This window comes from Sciurus carolinensis, chromosome 9, assembly GCF_902686445.1.
Source record: "Sciurus carolinensis chromosome 9, mSciCar1.2, whole genome shotgun sequence".
NCBI classification, from domain to species: Eukaryota; Metazoa; Chordata; class Mammalia; order Rodentia; family Sciuridae; genus Sciurus; species Sciurus carolinensis.
This window is the reverse complement of record NC_062221.1, coordinates 50,290,560-50,311,844: the sequence shown is the minus strand read 5'-3', so window position 1 is coordinate 50,311,844 and position 21,285 is coordinate 50,290,560. Positions and strand designations below refer to the sequence as shown.

General features: G+C 34.2%; 1 protein-coding gene across 14 annotated transcripts in view; it reads left to right on the top strand.

The window, feature by feature from the left end:
- Pex5l (peroxisomal biogenesis factor 5 like) overlaps positions 1-21,285 on the top strand; it is a 215,359-nt gene that overhangs the window by 119,108 nt on the left and 74,966 nt on the right. For 11 of the 14 annotated variants that reach the window (XM_047563856.1, XM_047563854.1, XM_047563858.1 and 8 more), the window contains 2 exons: positions 6,847-6,951; positions 16,821-16,932. The exons of 1 other annotated variant lie outside the window; for it this stretch is intronic. In XM_047563856.1, the coding sequence (XP_047419812.1) occupies positions 6,847-6,951; positions 16,821-16,932 (217 nt within the window). The remainder of the gene's footprint in view (positions 1-6,846; positions 6,952-16,820; positions 16,933-21,285) is intronic. 2 more of the 14 variants (XM_047563860.1, XM_047563852.1) reach the window with 1 other exon arrangement.

Sequence of the window (21,285 nt, the reverse complement as noted above, 5' to 3'; positions counted from 1 at the left end):
TATATTTATTAAGTGTACCTGAGTAGCTGTTATGTACCTGTAGAGACTTATACCATGTAATGCAAAATGGTTCATAAGTATGTGCTCCCACAATACAGTGTCATTGATGAGACATAACTGAAAAATTTTACATAATAAAGGATTATAATAAGGCCCCAGGGAGGCACTTAAACTACATGCACAGCTACGGAATTTGGGGTACTGGACAGTTCTGTTCCTCAAGTGACCAACTATGCAATCAGAAAAAAAAAAAAATGTGGCAAGAAGTGCTTTGGAACCAATTGGTGACTCTGACCATTGAAGAGAGATTTTTTCTTAATAAAGGAAGAAAGAAGTTGACTGAACTTCCTCAGAAGTGCTCCTGGATAGTCAGGCAAGAGAGAACAAAGCGCTGTGACCTGTTTTCTGGAGGCGTTTATGTTCTAAGAGTAAGGATACTATACACTCAGGAGCTTTCTATCTCAACTCTAAATGCTCTGGATTTTTTTCAAGAGCATGTTTTAAGGACTATAAGATGAACTACTGATTGTGCACACAGTGAAATTCGTGAGTACTATTAGGAAAGACTCACTGAAATCCTTAAAAATAGTAAGAACAGCATGGCAACAGCAGAGGGGCCTGTTAGGACAGGCAGCCATGATGGAAATGCAGGGCCCACTAAATTAGTCCACCCAGAGGTGACAGAGATAGCAGCTCCAGGGACAGGGCCATCACAGCAGGAATGCCACACTGACTTGAGAAGACACCAACTCCCGAGGAGAAGGGCCAACTTATTCATTAGGTATGATGAACACAGTACATAGGACCCACAGTACTTTTAAGGGCCCATAAAAATGTCTTCATCATTAAAATCAAAACCCCCAAAATGACCATTTCATAATAAAGTGTGATAATATATCCAGTCTAAATTATTTGTCTTTATGTCAATGCAGTCATAAAATATGATTTAAATGTTTTTTATAAAGCAATGGGCCTATGAAAGTTATATTCTCACCCTGCACCAAGCATTCAGGCCTAGGAAAGTGAATCTGCACAGGGTGGGCTTGAAATCTCAGTGATTTTATGGGTGGAGGTTTGTAGTCAAAGATCATGGAAATCGTTATCCATTTATTTCACCCATCTACAGTCCTTCCAGAAGGGCAAAACAAAAAGTACCAATTAACACCCAACACAAACCAAAGGCACAAGAGTTGTATATTGGAAGGTAATTAGAGTCACTCCTCACTGATCCCAGAAAACTGCCTGGAAAAGGTTATGGCTTGGAGAAGTAGGCACCAGGGTCACCTGGGTCTGAAAAATACAACGCTGGAGGGAGGGGATAAAGACAGCAAGGGAGAAATAGGTGGTGCATGGGGATCCCACCTCTTAAATGCCCTGTGCCATTATTGCAAATTAAATAGTCACTAATTTATTTGCTGCAACTCGACTACTTTTATTAGAGAATAGGAAATCACATTATTTCTAGCTACAGATCACTGAACCAATGAGGAATTCATTATGAGATGTGAATTTCACATTTGAATCTCTGATTAAAAGAGAGAATTTTGTCCATGTTTCCCAATTATTTACAACTAGATTTGAGCTTCCTTCAAGATGTTTAGAAAGAAGAACCAATATGCCCAGATTTTGTTCTATTTAAAAATGAACAAAATGCTCTATTTGGGGGGTGGAAGATGAGTTAAGGTAGAGTTAGCCCGTCCTGAACCCTCATCTATGTTGTAGAAAATCTATAGGAGCACTCCAAACTGGGAAAGGACACAAAATGGTAGGCAGAAGTCACTGGGAAACATTACCTGAACTTTTCCCATGTTGGGAGTTTAAAGAGAGCATGATACTTACCATGACATTTACCTTCCCAAGTGACAGAATTAAATAGCCTCTGCATGTGAGCATGAGAACAGCCATTAGAACAGCCAGTCTTTTCATGGTCAGTTTTCTGCAGGTGCTTAAGTCCACGTGCAGATTTGTGAAAGCTATAATTTTTAGCAAATGTGAAACTGAATATTTCATTTCAGTGTTTTTAAAATTATATAGATACATTTTATATTTGTTTACATGTATTGTATATATATATATATATATATATGAAGAAATATATGCAATAGATTAATACCTATAAGCTTGAAGGAGTATGTCTACCCTTAAAACATTCATCCTAAAAACACTACTTAATTTCCAATATTGTAAAAATAAAATATAAAATTTTGGAAAATGCATGAAAATATCAGAGGTATTATTTTTATTTTCCTATTTCTGTTTTTTCTCAATTTTTAGTAACAATATGTTCTTGCTTTTGATTATTTTAAATCCACATACTAGTTTTAGGATAGCAAAGTTATTTAGTATTGTAGTCATTTACTTTTCCCCTATTTTCATATTTTTGCATTTCTTTTGCTTAATATCTTTTTCTTAATAGAGTCTAGATTGTTATTGATAGATAATAAAAATCATTTTTAAATTGCAAACTCCATGGTAGTGGTAAGAAAGTCAGCAACTAGGAAATTGATTACAAATGAACTGTAACTGTGGAATTACATTCTTTAAGTATTTCATGCTCCCAAAATAGATCTCAAGAAAATCTTAGTAAAGATGGCATAATGGCGTTTAGTGTTTAGTAAGAATCAGATGAAGCTAAAGTTTATTAAACCTATTAAGATCCATAAAATAAAATGTTTGCACACTTGAAATGCCTACCTTAGTTTTCTATGAAGATAAAAAGAAACAGATGCATTTTGTTAGGAATGTGATTCTGAGTGAAACTGTGGATCGTTGATTCTTCCAGAAAAGAGGAGAAAAATATGTCTCAACATTGCTCATCTTCTATGGATGCTGGAGCTGGAGCTCACTGGTAGAGCCCTTACCTAGTATGCTGGGGGCCCTGGGTTCAAATCCCCACCACAAAAATAAAAAAGAGTTTTCTTATAGTCAGAGACAGTATAAGTGATTATACTGACTGCCACCTATACTTTAAAAAAAACAGTAACATTCGTGAAAGTCAGTGGAGAACCTGAGGGAGAGATCTCCAGACTCCCTAAACCAGATGAACAAATAGCACCAGTGTGGTAGAGAGGGAAGCAGGCAGGCCTGGGAGGCCACCTGGATCCTCCTCCTGCCTCCATCACAGAATGGTTTGGGGGCCTTGGCCAAAACACATGAGCACTGAGCTTCGATGTCCTCAAGCATCTATGGAAGATATTATCTACCCACAGAGTTATCATGAGATCGAACAAGTAAAATTACATCAGACATCTAACAGAGTGCCCAGCACATGGTAGCATCTCAAAATAGTTTAATTCCCTTCCCAGTGAGACAGGACTGCAGCCAACACCACTTCATCTAAAGACATCTGGTGGCTCCACAGCCTGGTATGCAGCCAGAACAGATCCTATGACATCCAATGTGTTGTACTCTCTATCTTCACATTAACAAAAAAGAAAACAAGTGGGTCAAAATAGGGTTTTCTTAATAAACGTTAATGTCACTGGCTATATTCCCTACATAACATTCATTTATGCCTGCTTTTATAATAGAAAATACAAGACTATTCTCAAGAGTTATTCTGAGAAAGGCCATCATTTTATATAATTCATTGGTGAAGAAACAAATAATAAGAGAAACAGAGAAACGGCAATAGAATTTTCGACAGCAAAGCACCAGGGAAAATAAGTTTCTCCTTATGCTAATATTGTTTTCTAACAGTCAAAAATATCTCAAGAAATTCAAGAGAGAAGTGGGAAAATGTGATTTTCACATGCTATTGGAAAAGAAATAGGCTGAAATAATTGCTAGAGAATGTCACAATGTGATAATCAACTTCTGAAGTTTGACAATTCTTTTCTGTTCTTTCCAAGAATGATGTAGAGGCACCAAATCCTAATATGATCTAAAGTATATAAGCCACTTACATGCTTGGGTGTATTTCCAGTGTATAATAGGTCAGTATTGAACCTTTCATATAGTTTTATTTAGAAAATTGGGTTTGAAGACTGAATAAGTATGCATATATACTTCTTTAATGTTTTAAACCACTGACTTCAAAAAAGAAAAAAAATCTGGATGGTCATATTACTGTCAGCCCTGCAGAGCTGCTGATAAGCAAATTGTAATAGTTTCATGAATTGCTGAATCAATTATTGACTGCATTCTGAATTCTAGAAGTATTATCCCACAAGATAAAAGGAGAAGTCAGAAATAACACAGCTTGATGTTATGATAGCAGGTAGAGGTGAAGCTAGGATGCAGGAGAGATATGAGTGTTTTCCCTTGAGTTGGCAATGCCTTAGATACTGTATCTGGAGCCACGGAGATGTCATTGGGCCAGTCGTTCCCTTTCTGATCTCAGACTACCACACTTGTAAAACAGTGAGGATCATGGGATAGTATCTCAGAAGCCAAAAGGCTGTACAGAAAAAGTTGCTAGCAGGCACTAACATGGGTGTCATGACTCTTTTCAGGTAGTAGGTGTAACCTTGAAGAAAAAGTGGCACTGTCTTCAAAAAAGTGACCTGACCCTGGCTTTGGTGGGTTTTTTCTGCAAGAAATAAAAAGCACCGCATGTGTTTATTATACATCCTTTCTAGCTGACCACTGCTTTGTTCTAGAGTTCAGCATGAAAGGACTAATTTTTGTTTTGTTTTTATTTTTGTTTTAGTGAAATGGCATGTCCGTTGCTAATTTTAGCTATTATAGTTGCATATGTAAAAAATATCTCTACGTAGTGTATGGATTGGTAGCATTTCAAATAAATGGTATATTGAAAAATTGACCTGAAATTTTTTGAGATGCTTATCAATTGAGATTTTTCTCTTAACCCAAGAAAAGAGTCTGAACTATTATTTCTTAAAATTATATCTTGTAATATTAGATTTATTCTTTTAAGTATAGTAGCAATTTAAATATAAATATAAGCATGCCACTTTGTTTATTGCTATATTATGAGAACTTCTTGGAGCATGGAACGATTTCCTCACATGTGATTTTGCTCTTTGGAAAAAACAACTAAAAAATTTTTGTTGTAAACCACATTTTAGTATGTAAATGAGAGTAACTTGTAAAGGTATACTAAGCTTATAGGGTATGTTTCAGTCAGATAATTTTTATATTTGGAAAAAATGTTAAAGTTTGATAGTGACATGATAAATCTTTTCCCAGAATTGTATGCACCTCTATTTTAGAAAGTTCACACTGCTTCCTTAAAGAAGAAACCTACAATCAGTATGCACCCTAATTTGCTACACAGTGAATCATTACAATTCCCTTTATTTTCCCAGAAATCAGATATTCTAAGGATTGTTAGACATATAACCTTTTCGGAACACATCTGAAAATTATTACTGATGTATCTGCTAAATAAAATCACTAGCATTTGATATTCCATCTTGAAAATAACGAGTTACCATTCAATAATGCTAGTTAAGTCAAAACAAAGAAAAGAGACAGACTTTCAGCATTGTAAACAAATTTACTCATTTGAGATCTATTAACTGCAAAAAGTTTCTCTTTGTTCTCATAATAAAACCTGCTACCAACTACAGTTTAGAAAGTCAATACCTGAGAAAAGGGACACTGTTTTGCCCCCAGAGTGTACCTACCTTCCAATTACTTAAAGCCCGTGGGAAACTCAAGATAATCATGTTGCTCTACCCTTTTTCGTGGCATAGAAACTATCAAGGTTTATCAGGCTCCAGAGTTAATATTGACCCCTGCTCTTAATTCTCTTTCCAGATGACACATGCCCATCTGTCCATTTTTATTTCCTTGCCTATGATATCTCTGTATGTTATGTTTGTATTTTAATTAGATTTACAATATAGCTGTTCCTATGCGTTCTTAGCATAAAATGAGTTTCTCTAGGGAGGCTCTGCCCAGAGACCAGAGAAAATGCAAGGTTTTTGTTTTCAAAGTATTTAAAAATTATTTAATTTTTACATAGTATGAGATGTTTCTAATGGGGTCAAGAAGGTATTTTGTTTTGTTTCCATTATATCACATTTACTTTCAAAAATTTCATAATCAGGTAAGCTCAAAAGACAGAAAGAGCCAGCATACCCCTTTTCCAGTGTATATTTCAGTTTATATGAGATAATAAAAAAAATAGAGAAATAGGTAGATATACATAGATTAGTGCCTTAATTATATATTACTTAGTGCTTTAATCATCTATTACTTCTGTATTTATAGAGTTCTCCAATTAAAAGATATTTCTAAAATTCTACTAAAATTCCTCCATCTCAAAAACATTGAAAATGGCAAAAAGAAAATGTATTTTTCACCAAGTTCATACTGTCTCCACCAATCAAGCTGGGCGAATTCATGGTATGTCAAGCCACTGAAGAATTTTAGAGATTTTTATGTCTACACTTTTTATACCCAATCCACTAAAAAATGACAGAATCTAAAGACCACTCAGCAAAAGCCCTCTGTGGGAAGCAGATCCTCATCTCAATCCCTGTCCCAAACTCCTATCACTCAAAATATTTATGGATCATAGAGTAACAATTTTAAATGAACATAATAGGCAAGCCATAGTGTTTTAAAATTGATATTATAAAAATACATTCATGTCATGTTAATTGCCTTACATATATTATACATATAAAATACTATGTTAAAATTAAATATAATATGCCAGTTGTGAAGGTAAAAAAGTAGCTAACTAAAAGTTCACAAACCATCTTTTTTCAGATTTTGTGTGTTTTCTCCTCAGCCAAAAGCTTCAAGATGCACTGGCAGCAGCCTACCTCTTCATTTATGTTGGATTGCTCTTTAAACATTAGAATATCTTGTAATAAATAATAAGTTAAAGATTTCTCCTGACACAAGTCATTGTTGATTTCACTGTTGTAGGGAAAAGGCTCTAGGGCGGCAGATAAGGCTGTTGCCATGGTGATGAAGGAGATACCGAGGGAGGAGTCTGCTGAAGAAAAGCCCCTCCTTACTATGACATCACAGGTGGGCAGACCCATAGGGCTCCTGTAGGAAGCTGACATATGTCAATATATCAGACAATGTGATCACTAACTAGAGAAAAAAAACATTAACTCTTGAACCAATTTTTTAAAAGGACAGTTTCAATGAAACAACTGTACAAATATAAATGAAAATCAAAATTGCTTTAAAAATTTAGTTATTTATTCATGGATATTAATTTTCATTACTCAACTTTAGTTTAAAAAATGGATGTGCAAGTAAAACATGCTGCTTCTTTAAAAGGAGTCTTGTTAATCACTTTGGGAAAGAAATAATTAATATAATGGTACATTTGAACAACCAAAAAAATCAAATTCCTATGAATAAATACAGTTATATTGTATACATATGTCAGTTTACCAGTAGAATACCTAAATTTTTTTAAATGTTAAATATATTTATGTTGTGACTATGCATACTACATATTCGTCTATACATATTTATGTGGATATCTAATTTACAGGAATGAGCCGGAAGTCCCTGAGTCCCCATGCAGAAAATGGCATTTGTGACCCTTCTTATTCTTAGTGACCTTGAAAACAAAAATACCATCTCTATTATAAGCACATGAGGGCCATTTTCAGCATTTATTATAACAAGTATAGAAAGAAAGTTTGCATTTGTATGCAAAGACACACTGAGACTGTGGATCCTCTATGTGCTCAGGGACTTTTGAAACACCCTGTAAAATCTACATAAATATGTATAATATACTCATCACCACTCTGTGGAACTACCAGTTTTAAATTCTTAAATGAAAAATATTTTTTACTTGCATTTATCTTATAATTTAGATTAGATTGTTATTTTAAACATTTCATTTTTTCCATAATGCAATAGTAAATGCAGTGATTCAGTTCCGATTATATGCACATGCCTAGAATTAGAAAAATGTCCATTTACAGTCCGCATGAAAGGCATTTATATCGAAAGCTAAATTATGGCAACTTATTTTTAGAATATCAGCAGATCTTATCTCCAGCTGGTGCCAACATGTGTGGTTTATTTTATTCTAAGTACTATGTTGTAAGTAACCAAATTATAACATATAACATCAAAATTGAATAATTTTTAAAGTTATTAAAGATTTCCAGGACTTTGGGATAAATTTTAGATTCTCAGGAATTTTTTTAATTCACAAAGAAGAAATACTTCTTCCCAGTGACACATAATAGTATTTGAAATGAAATTTGCTTCATATTTACCAAGTTCTCCATTCTTAATTTATATAATAGAGCATATGCAGTTTTACATTGATCTCCCACATATAAGAAACAGATCTTTGTGAATCCCATATCCAAAATATTCAGTCCATAGTTTCTCAGGTGAATAACTGGGAAGTGAGAACTGCTTGGAGGTTTTGGTGAATGGCAGAGCCATGCACACCTTATATACCAATGTTGGTATGACTGTGCTACAACACGTCATCTCAGGACATCACAATTTAAGACAGGCTCCCATCCTCAAACTTTTTTCCCCAAAAGCATGCGTTGCTATGTATTTTCCAGAAATCCTTTCCAACTATTCAAGATTGTTATTATAACCTAAACTTGAATTTAAAATTTAATGCAAAATAATATCTTGAATTTTTTAATTTAGAAAAGAAATTTTGACTTACCATTCTGTCATAATCAAAACACTTGTGCATACCAAGTTCCTTCTTTAATCCCTGTTGCATTAACTGTTTCTAAGATACTAGTTACAATTTCTCTGCATGAAGATTACATAATGCTTTCTTTGATGCATCATATTCTTGTTGCATACTGGCCAGCTTATGAATCAGCAAATGAAGAATTCTGATTCATAAAATGTAATGCACCTGTCGTGTTGATGATTTTACGGAATTAATTCAGTGACAGCTGTGATACAATTATTTCTCAGTCAAGTGCAGTTTTATTAGTTAATATACTTGTTCCACTATACACAAGTGGCTTCTTCCCTGCTATGCACCAGTGGCGTGCACAAACCCAAAAGAAGCAGAATGATCTGAAAAAGTGAGTACTTCCCATGGCAACCACAGCATTCAGTACGTGTACCATACCACCTTCTTACTTGTTACCCTGTGTGAATGTACCAGTGTCTCAACACATCTGTCCCAGTGTCTCCTGTAGAGCTCTTTATGACATAGTGCTACATACTCCTGAATACATCGACCCATTTCATCACTGGTATGTCGATGCCAACTTCTCACATCATAGATTCCAGATGTGTCCAACTGCTACTCTCTCAATACCATCTTTGGGACAAGTATTTCATAATAGATAAAATAGAGAGTAAATCACTGAAACATGGACCCTTGCCTTATTTAATAACTTCACTCAACAGATTGTAAGTGTACAAGAATCCTACATTCCAACATTTTTTAAATTATTGAATTCTTATGGTATGTTCCACCACTAGATTTAGCTAAACATAATCCAGTGAAGCCATCTATGTAGAACATTGAACAAACTGGAAAAAAAAAAAAAAAAAAAAAAAGTAGAGTTGGCCAGATGATTAGAACTCAGAAAGTGCTGACCCCTTGAGATTTGCTCATTTTGCTTAATGTCATTTTTAATTCTGAATTAACAAATGAGCTCAAGTTCATGCTGTCCTAGACTGACACTTAAACAGTATGTAAACAAGTGTGCACTGATGAAAGTTTTGCAGAGGAAAGCCAATGTGACTCACCAAGTCTGTATGGGAAAAGCCTCTTTAGATCTGTACTATCCAATACAATAGCGGCTAGTCACATGTAGGTTCTGGGTACTTTCAACATCTCAAAACTGAGATATAAGAAAAGAATGGACAGATTTTGAAGACCTGATTTTTAAAAAAGTGTGCAAACTATTACTTCAATAATTCTCATATTTGCCATGTTAAAATGATAATATTTTGGATATATTGGGTTAAAAAATATATAATATTAATTTTACTTGGGTTTTTTCACTTTTTAAAAAATAGCTACTGGAAATTTTTAAATTACAAGGCTCTCAGTACATTTCTATTAAGTGGTGTTGCTTTAAAATGTGATAGTGTAACAAATCCAATTTGAGAATAGAAAAATATGTGCCAAAAGATTGTATCATAGGGAAAAATCCATTATCTTTATGAGAATGAAATAGCTTTAGCAAGTATTTTTCTCTCATAAGGAATCTTGAGAAATTTTCATTTCAACCATATCTCCTGGATACTTTTTTTTTTTTTTTTTTTCTTTAAGCAAGCTACATCTGACTCATTTTTCCAGAAGAGCACAGCATCTTAGTACTGTGTTTTAGGTCCCTTCTGGTTAAGGGATTTTTTTTTTTTTTATTCCACACTCAACCTTTGTTTTCCTATGTGTCTCACTCTTTACACATCACTATTTATTTAACTTTGTGTCTGATAAAGATAAAAGGATAATGTCCTTGACTGGAAGAACAATCTCAAGACTTCTAAACATGACTTAGTTTGGTTTCTATTAACCAACTTGAAACAATTGCCTTAGTTATGTTCTCCTGCCTGCCCCAGATGTTAGTACTACCCAAATCACAAATGCTAATACCTGTTTGTTTCCCTACATATAGACTCATTTTATAAGTCTGACTATCTTGTGTGGAAAATGTTTGTAGTTGTCAGTTGATTGACATTTAATTGAAGTCGAAGAATTGAAAGTTATCACATGGCTTGCCTGGATAAGAAGAGCCTCTGGGATTTGCAACAAGGGAATTGGAGGATGGACATTAGTACCATTAGCGCATAGGAACTTACTGTCAGGTGCCAGATTACCATGGCAGACCTCTAAAAGTCTGAATGTTTAAGGGATGCATGGTAACAATTTAGTTGTCTTTTTAATAGATTGAATTAGTTAACTTAGCTTGATATTAGTGAATCTCTCACAATAGTTACTATTTTGATATGTATTGCACAAATATCTAAACTTAAATAGAACTAATAAGACCATAAGCAAGTAGTTCAATTATAAAATTATGAATGACAACCTACTTAACAAATGACACATACTTTAAATCGACAATGTCACACATAGCAAAGGAATTTTTAAAATGCTCACATATACTAAGCATATTTGTGTTTTGTTCATATAGAAACAAAACAAGTTTAAGTTTTTCTATCATTTAAATGAGATAAAAGATATATTTATTATTAGAAATTTTTTAAATCAGCATTACAAATATAAGCATTTACTTATCATGTGCAAAGCCCTGGGTTCAATCCCCAGCACAAAGATGTCTGTCAATTGTTTTTAACTTAGTGTCAATGTTTTAATTTTTTAAATTATTCTTTAAGCACTAAAATACTTAAATATAAAAATAAAATGTTACTCTAAAATAATAGTTTGATTATTAATCAGAAAGATAATTTATGGACTAGTGAATTATTATCCTTTATATTATTTCCTCATCTAAAATGTGTTTTGCTTTTCAATATGTTATCATAAACTTTTTGCTCTAAATTTTTAATGGAAGATCTGTGCAATGTATTTCTTTAAAGATAAATCAACTTAGATTTAAATCACAAAGCAAGCAATATAAACATATGCTAGAGTTTAAGTAACAGCATTTAAAAGTAAAATACTTTCTTTTCACCTTGGTTAAATAGTCCTCTAGAGCTCAAATCACATAATGACTTAATTTTTAAAAATTGAAACTAGAGTAATTCAAGTTGAACTAAGGTTAATGTGTTTTCAGATAAAATTTTAAGAAAGAAAAAAATCCATTAACACTGGATGATATTGTCTACATGTGTATTGTGACTAATAGTTCCACATCAACCGACCAGTCTGAATAAGTCCTGCTTCAGTTGAAGTCATTTGATAGACTATTTGATTTGCAAAGAAGGCGTAAAGACTCAATTGTCTTTTGATTTCTGATTGATTTAATTTAAAAAAAAAAAAAAAAAAAAACCCTCCATGTAAGTTCTCGCCTTTCTGCTTATCCGTTTTCCCTCAAACACTCCAGATTTGCTTTTCTGATTTAAAATCTCTGGAGGAGGTAGTCAGGCTAAGCCTTGAGGTTTCAAGTTTCCTCCCACTCAAGTCCACCCAGGTCCTTCTCTGGTGCTGCATGGTGCAGGGCAGGTATAGGCTTCATTTCCATTTTCTCATCAGGCATTCCCTCTTGGCATTCCTGACTTCCTGGTAGAAGACTTATTTAACATCCTTTGTAAAAGACGTGCATTTGGAAATGTTCCTTTAGGTACTAGATTTCCAACAGGAGGAAATGGACTTAGATGTGTAGTTAATGCCTGCGAGAAAATTGCTAAATATTTCTGAGGACAACTGACCTCTGTGAATTGCTGAAACGCAGTAGGATATTTAGGATGGCAATGGAATCATTCTTTTGTACAGTTTGCCATTCAGTTAAACTGCATAAAATCACTCAGCATTTATTAATCTGCTACTGTGGGATCAAACATTAATTCAATAAGGTCTTTCCTTCTCAAAGAAGTTACAGTCTAGTGAGAGTAAATCATAGGAACGTGGAAAGGGCCTCAGTGCCTGGCACTGAAGGAAGTTCCTAGACAATGTGTTCATTAAATGGGGTCCTGAAGGGTCTTTTGCCTTTTCTCTTGTTGTTTGCTCTGGGGATTGAACCAGGACTTCTCATATGATAAGCAAATGCTCAACTACTGAGCAAATGCTCAACTACCCCCAACCCTAGAAGGGTTTTTGCACTCATCCAAATATTGAGAAGAATTCAGAGCAGATAAGAGATGAAAATTTTTAAATGTAAACAGTCTGAGACAAAAGCCTTAGCAACTAACAAAGTGAGTCTTTTTAACTCAGCTATGATAATCTGATTAGACCAAAATTGTACTCACTCCAACACAGCTTTCAAAAAGAATTAGAAACCTCAGACTTACCTTTTATTATTTTTGTGACACCAATGTACTCTGTCCTGAAGGATGAAATGAGGAATTTCATAAAGCATAAAACTAAAGGAAGTAATTCCAAAAGCAAATCATTAAATCTTATCTTACCAACATGTAAGAAAAGAATAAATGACATAAAACTTGGAAGTGAAGTTTAGAGGGATTACTTGAAGAATCAGTTCAGCTTGAAAATTTCTTCATGACCTAAAAGATTCATTCTCAATTCACTAAAAGAAAAACCATAAATCTGTTTGCAAGTGAGGAGAGGAGCACCAGGAAAACTCTTAAAATTTGTACAACATCTGTACAAATAAAAATAAAATAGTATTTCCTACAGTTAAAATAATTAGTCTTAAATCCATGCAACTGAAGACACAATTTAATTGAACTGTTCGAGATGGATATTTTATATGTTCAACTTGTGCCAAATCACTACCTCCTTTGGCAGCCATTTATTAAACCCCTGTTGCATGCAGACGTATTTGAAGATGAGAAAGATGTAAATAAATCTAAGCTATAGTTGTCTTGGATCTCGGTCCTTCAAAGATCTCTTTCTCTTTGTAGTATCTCGTTTCATCTTCCACCTCTCCATCGAAACCAAAACTCTTTCTGTTCAATTTCAATTCCCTTTCCATGCTCTCCATCATGGCGCCCCTCATCCTCTTCACCTGGGAACGCCACAGTCATCCTATACTCCAAAAGGAGCATTTCTCAACAGCTAAGCTGTGCTCCAGCTTGGAAAACACTGACTCAGAAAGTAATTTGTTCTTTCCCTTTGGTTTATATTTGTGGACTAGAGCCATAGTTGCGCCACAGTGGTGGGAGGTGGACCATTGTATGCTCCCAACAGTCCAGTTGTGCACTATGGTCAGCAGGTATGGAAGAGACACAGGCCTCAAGGCAGAGGTCTGGAAGACTAGAGAGGCTCTCTGGGGTCTCTCTAAACAACCTCCCCTCTGGTAGTCCTTTCTTCCTGTGCTGATTAAGTCTGGGAGTGCGAGAGGTGCTTCTCCAGAAAATACATCTGAAATTTGAATAAGAGACTCCAATTTTTTTAAATTCCTATTTCCTTTGATAAAGCAGACTTATCTAAAAGGATAGCCCTCTCATTGATTTGTGCCCTTTCCTTGTTTTTCCATTTGGAAGTGTATGTGGACAAAGGTCTCACTCTCTAGAATTCTATCAGACTATAGTTTTTCAGCATTTGGAACTAAAAGTATCTACAGAAATCAAACACCCCGATTTTCTAAAACTATAAGTAATTTACATCTGTTCCTCATAGATATGCACAGAGTTGTGATTTAGGGATACATTCTTTGTCCTTTTTTGTAAACAAAGAGTAGAAGGGAAATTTTGATGTAATGTCATTTATACTTATCTATATTAAAATTGATAGAGGTTGAGTATCCCTAATACAAAAATCTGAAATCTGAAATGCCAGAATCCAAAACTTTTTGAGAATCAACATGATGCCAAAAATGGAAAATTCCATGTTGAACCTCATGACCAAAACAGAGGTACTTAAAAAAAAATGCACAAAATAACCTTCAGGCTATGTGCATGAGGTATATGTGAAACATAAGTGAATTATACATTTAGACTTGAATCTCATCCCTAAGATATCTCAATTTATGTATATATATAAATATATAAATACACATATTTTATATATACAAATATATACACACACATAAACACACATGTGTATCTATATATGCAAATATTCCAAAACCCAAAAAGATCAGGAATCTGAAATACTCCTGATTTCAAAGAAGAGATACTCAACCTGTATTTTCAAAATCATGACTAAAAGGACACAGCTATTATTAATTATCTGTTAATAAAATTATATTTTTCCTCAGAGAAATAATGGTTGTCACAGGATGGTTATGACACCATACTTTTTCATACTTTTTAAGTCACAACTATGCTAACTGAATGTAGTCTTTGTGCCTTATTCACTTTAGCCAATGGGTCAGTAAGACCTCGTACAAGAGGCCAGTAATCAGAATGCCCTGCTCCATTAGTGCAAGCCTATTAAAATAACTTGCATGAGTATAGTGTGGTGCCATATTTGATGGTGGTGTTCATCTTCCATGAAAGATTATAACACATCAGAATTCAGATCCCACTTGACATTGCAAATCAGGATAACATTACTATAGTAGCACCACATTAGAAGGGTTCGTTGCACTCAGCACATGTGATTAAAAGAGCAAATTCTACCAGGATATATGCATTAATGTGTGGTTCCACTGGGAACTGATACATACCTACAGTTTGTATATGAACTACCTAAAAATGAGAGACAGATTCTGGGACACTAATCACCAATCACAAAAGTTCACAGAATTACTGAAATTTATCCATCTCTTCATTTTCTAGAGTATTATATTCTATACCAGTACTTTCAACTACATTTCCCAATAATAAAATTGACTTTTGTTAGAAAATATTATAATAACTCCTAAATTCAAATATACTGTGGTATTTACAAAAACTCAAGTATATTTTATCTCACAAGCATGGGAGACTCATAGCCCCTCGACATTTAAAAATGTTGCAATATAAAGAAGATGGGTGGTACCTAAGATCATTCAAATTCAGAAAGCAAAATGCAAAAAGATTCAGAGTTTCACTCCCAGATTAAAGGAGTATCAAAAAAATAATAATAAAAAGTTTAAAACCCAAGCAGACCTTTGGTTCCTAATAAAATTTGTGAGATTCTATACACTTAAACAAAAATTGAAGAAATATCTGTCACTGTAATTTGGAAACTAAAAGACAAGGGCATTCTCAATGCTTATCCCTCAGAAACTTTCACAAATTAATATGTATGAAAAAAAGTTTCCCACTCTATATCAAAATCTTGAGGTCTACTGGAGATCTGATATTTGCTTATGTTTAAATAATAGCATGAATATGTTGAAGTACCAAAGGTTTCCAGTGCCTGAATGACCACAAAATACTTCCATAGTAGAAATATAGAATTGTACTTTTTCCTTCCATATTTGTTAATATTGAGGTTCCTTGCATCTTCCAAAGTCTCTCAGTTAGAATACCATTGACTGTGCCAAAAATACAATGAAGCAAAGTGAGTAGAATCCCAAAATATTTTGATTTGGTAATTCTATGCCACTCCTGAAAAACTCAGTAAATTTAGGGATTAATGGATTGTATATCTTAATCTATTTCCCCCTTAACCATAGAAAGTCTGGATTCAAAGAGGTGCAGAATTACCAAAAGTAAGTAGTGGGTTGCCACTTATAATTAAGTACCCACTAAAAATCTACCTGAAAAATTGCGGAAGTTATAGAACGAGCTAATGGAAAAAATATGATCAGATTTATGGGAATCTATTTTACAAAAGATTTTCACAAACATCGACTAGATGCCTATATAGTTAATGTACTATTTTCTACTCTCTTGAAATAGCATTTATTTCACCCTACGAAAGTATTTCAAGGAAATGTACAGGGTGTGTTTTAGGTGACTGAACCTTTTTAAGAGAGGGAGGAAAGGAGAATGTTCATCCATACACACTCACCCATGTGTTTGCCCTTCACCACATAGACACCAACTAACCAGTCCTTTCCAGGGCTCATCACCTCAGAGTCTGCAGCTACCCCTACAGATCTCATAGGAGCATTCTGTCCAAGCCAGGAACAGAACTGACTCTTAGTAACTCTAATTCAATAAGTGTCATTTTCCACATATTAAAATTAGAGGATAATTCTAAAACTACTTCAGGAGGGAGAGAAATAAAAACTTTAGCTTTAAATATCAAACTTAGCTGCATCGGAAATACATTGACAGTGCTGAAAGACTCATTCCCGCCCTCTGGTATTTTTTTCTTTCTTGCTCCCACCCCATTATTTATTTATGTATGTTTTTATTTTCGGTAGGCTTGCTATTCCCATTTTGTTGCAAGGCTGCATTTTAATTTATCTGATTCTGCAGTTTAACAAAGTCCTTTGACACCTGTGTTCATTTGTTCTCAGCTGGTGAATGAGCAACAAGAAAGCAGACCCCTCCTGAGCCCCTCCATCGATGACTTTCTCTGTGAAACCAAATCGGAGGCAATTGCAAGGCCAGTAACGTCCAATACAGCTGGTAATTCTTTCACTTTTAACTGTGCCTCAAGTAGAGTTTGTTTTAACTGTGGTAAAATGCACATTTTTTTTCCTTCCAGGCATTTTAAGTAGGGAATGATGTTTGCAACCAAATGAAACTTTAGAACATGTACTACTCAGCATAACTACTAAATCACTTTTTATTATATAAGAAACTACAATGCATATCACCCAAATAATTTTGCTGACTCTAAGTGTGCCCCTGTTACCAATTAATTTTTCTATGTATAATTTTATATTCATATCTTTGCATTTCAAGTTGTATCACATTCAAACAAAAGCATCTGTCTCAAAGTAAGTTCTGGTTGATGGCCCAATTATTTCTGGAAATATCGCAGTAAAATAAAAATGGGGCAATCTTTCCAAGTGGCTTCAAATGACAATTAAAATGTTCTACAACCATAGGACAGTAGAAAGTCAGTTTCATTTTCTGATAAATGTGTTTCTTGCTCCCTTTTACAAATTATTTGAAATTTACAATCTGTCTGAACATTTTTCTGTAATTAAATATACTCCAAGAGTAAACTATCATCTGCTCAGTGCCTGGGCACACGTAGAATGTATATTTCAAAGTCTCAACCCAGAGAGTGAAGGCAGCCACTGGCATGAATGACGCTTCTCTAACAGAGGCAGACTTTCTGCACTGACTTCATTTGGTCAAACTATACATTTAAGGTATGTCATTCAAAGAAGAATGAAAAAATAATGTTTTAGAATCAAAGATTATGTTTGCTGTGTAGTACAGAATTTACAATAATCACATGCTGTCTTGTTAAACTTCCAATTTGCCATCACGGCCTCAGCTAGCTGTTGGCATATATATTTTGATTATACTTCAAAATGAAGAAAATCAGAGAAGAAGGAATTTGTGATTCTTCCCAAATGTTAAAAATTACAGGAATAAGAGGAACAAACATCACGATAAGTGCCTTATGTGGGAGAACGTCCTGTTTCCAGGGTCAAATTCCATTGAGTTTTAACCCAGCTCTAAAACTATGGACAAGTGCTAAGTTTCCTCATCTGTCTAGAAATAGCTAAGTCTCAGTTTCCTTTTCTAACGATTGTAAGATCTATATCTCAGAAGTGACCTGAGAAGATTAAATGAAGCAATCTATGAAATTCATTAATACCATGTAAACTCTGATATGACCATTTCTGTCAGATATCAGGTGAAAACAGTATTCCTGACACTTCCCTTTCCAATTGCATTACCTTTTGTAGTATCACATGAAAGCAATCATTTTCTAAATTCAATTATCACTTTGAGTAATCAAGAAAATAATACTTGGTATATTCTAGGCAGGAAATTAAATAAGTTCAGATTGTATCAAATCAGATTCAGCTTCCTGATCAGTCTCCCAAAACCACAAAACTACCCCAGAAAATACAAAGTTTTTTGTTTTTTTTTTTTTTAATCTCTAACCGCAGGCAGATCCATGAGAACTGGATACACTAAAAAGCTGTTCTTCACTTTCTATTTCTCAATGATGAGAAAACAAAATCACTTAGGAAGGACCCTGCCTCCCCTACTCCCCTGACCTCCCCCATACACACAGGGCAATTTCAGATGTGAACCAAAAGCTACTTTTCACTTTGGATTTCTAACACAAAAGAGAGAACTACAAAATATTAGAGGAAAAACATCAAAAGAAGGTGTAATTTCTTGCAATAACAATATATACAGCATTGTCCTCTATACTAGCTTCCTAGGACTGCTGTGACAAGGTACCACAATCTGAGTCAGTTAACAGAATCCTATTGTCACACAGTTCTGGAGGCTAGAAGTCCAATATCATGGTGTCAGCAGGGCCACACGCCTAAGGATTCTTGGGAAGGACTTGTTACGGGTCTCGGGTCTCTCTCCTACTTTTTTTCTGGTAGTTCATGGCTGGTGACAGCATAGCTTCAACTTTCACATGATGTTTCGTCTGCATGTGTGTCTCCCTGTCTGCATGTCTGATTCTATGTGACCATGTTCCCTTTTTAAAAAGGACACTAATCATTTTGAAATCATGACCTACCCTCCTCCAACATGACCTCATCTTTAATTACATTTCCAATCCCCTTATTCCAAATGAAGTCACAACTCCAAGGTATTAGGACTCCAGCATCAGAATGGAGGGGGACTCCATTCAATCCATAAAATTCTTCAAAGTAGGGATCTGAAAAAATAGTGTTCTGGGACTGCAGACTACTGTGGTTTTTTTTTTTTTTTTTTTTTTTTTGGCTTTTTTTTTTTTTTTTTCAGCCTAGATGTTGAGTATATCTGATTCACACAGATTTTTATCCTGATAAAAAAAGACTCGTGTTGAATAGAGTGTCTTCTAACCTTAAAAGTATATCTCAGTGATTCACACAGATTTTTATCCTAACAAAAAAAGAGGCTTGTGTTGAATAGAGTGTCTTCTAACCGTAAAAGTATATCTCAGTGCAGAAACATTGTGTTTTTTAAATTCCTAAAGAGTATATAGTTCTTATATAAATCAATACAAAGTAAATGATATAGGAAATATTTTTTCCAAAGATCAGATGATCAAATGTTTTTCTCTACAACCACTGAAAGAACATTTTTTTGCCTCATAGAAGTTTTTATTATAATTTTTAAGTGATTCAATAATTTTTTTCACTTTATGCTTACTTTTTACATAAGGCTTAACTTTTTGTCATCCAATGATGATAACTAAGCTGACCAAATGAGGATGCTTTTCATTTTTCCTCAATTAATATTCTAAATTCTGTTTAACTCATCTATAATCCAGGTAGAGAGATAATTCTGTATTCCTAGATGGTAAGTTAAAATAATTGCTAACATTCTTGATTTTAAAATGGCAAGTAAATAAATTTTATATTCAGATTCATATGTTAACTGCTCTGAAAATAGCTAAGCAATAGATATTTCAAGATTGATTATATTATAGCACAAATAATACTACAAAATTTGCAACAATAACTTGTTGCTATAATCTCCCAATAAATCTAATGTATGTTAAAGCACAGAAAGACTCTTGGCTAAAGATCAAGAAGAAAAAAAAAAGGTTCTTGGTTTGCATTTATCAAACTATATAATCTAAAATATTTCATCCATAAACTTGAACCATTAGGTGAACAGTTACATTAGAAGGAACGTTTTTCCATGGTTTAAAAAAATGTTAATCTCACTCCTTCATTTGGGAACCCCTATTTATAGGGAAAGAGCTACCCTTAAAATCTTGCCACAGCCACCTAATAAAATAGCTTAACTGCAAAGTAAGTGTAATATTTACAAAATACATTTTTATGAAATTCAAGTGGTCATGAACCAATGAATGACATGGCTCTTGGGAGAACTTAGAAACTTGGGGAATCATTTTAATGACATATTCCAATAAAATGGAAAAGTTAATTCAATAAGTCAAATGTATTCTATTTGACATATCTATTTGAAAGTTTCTTGGATTGCCAACATTGAAATTATGCCTCATTGCACCATAGCGGTATTAATAGCATTGTGCTTAACACCAAAATATCAAAAAAGAGCTTCATAACACATGTTATTTCATTCTGTTCTAAGCAGCCTCAACTCCCAGGGTCCAGTGAAGTTAGGATTCATGTACACTTGCAGTGCCCTGTTGGATTCTTCCAGTTCAGTAGGCTGTGACCTTCAATTTTTGAGAGAGTCAGAAACAAATACTGGTAATGCATTATCTTCCATATTCAGGAAATTTTATCCAGTGGAATTAAGTTATTCAAAAAAGAAATTTTCTGAGATTGCTAATTATGTAAATCATGCCTCATATTATGCAAAATGCCAAATAATTAGGAGCTAATAAATACATAAATAAATATCATATCAATAGTGACTGCATACTCCCTCCAAGTTCAGAGGAAGTCTAGAGAGGAGTGATGAAGAACACAGATTTAGAGTGGCAGACCTATGTTTGAGTCCTGACATGAGCACTGATATACCAGAGTTTCCTCTTGCTGCTACCACAAATGTAGTGGCCTAAATAATTTTATCATCTTAAAGTTCTGGAAGTCAGAAGTCCTCCAATCTTGATGTCATCAGGGCTACATTCTTTCAGGATGGTCTAGGAAAGAATTTGTTTCCTTGCCTTTTCCAACTTCTAGAAGTCCCCTGAAATTTTTTAGCTTCTGTCTCCTTCCTCCATTTCCGAAACCAGCAGTGTAGCATCTTCAAAACCATCTGTAAACCTTCCATTTTCAAAACCACCTCAGTGAACTCATACCTCCCTCTCTGATTCTGACCCTTATGACTCCCTCTTAAAAGAACTCATGCAATTACACTGTAATATATATTTGTGGGGTTTTTTTTGTTATTTTAAAATACATATAT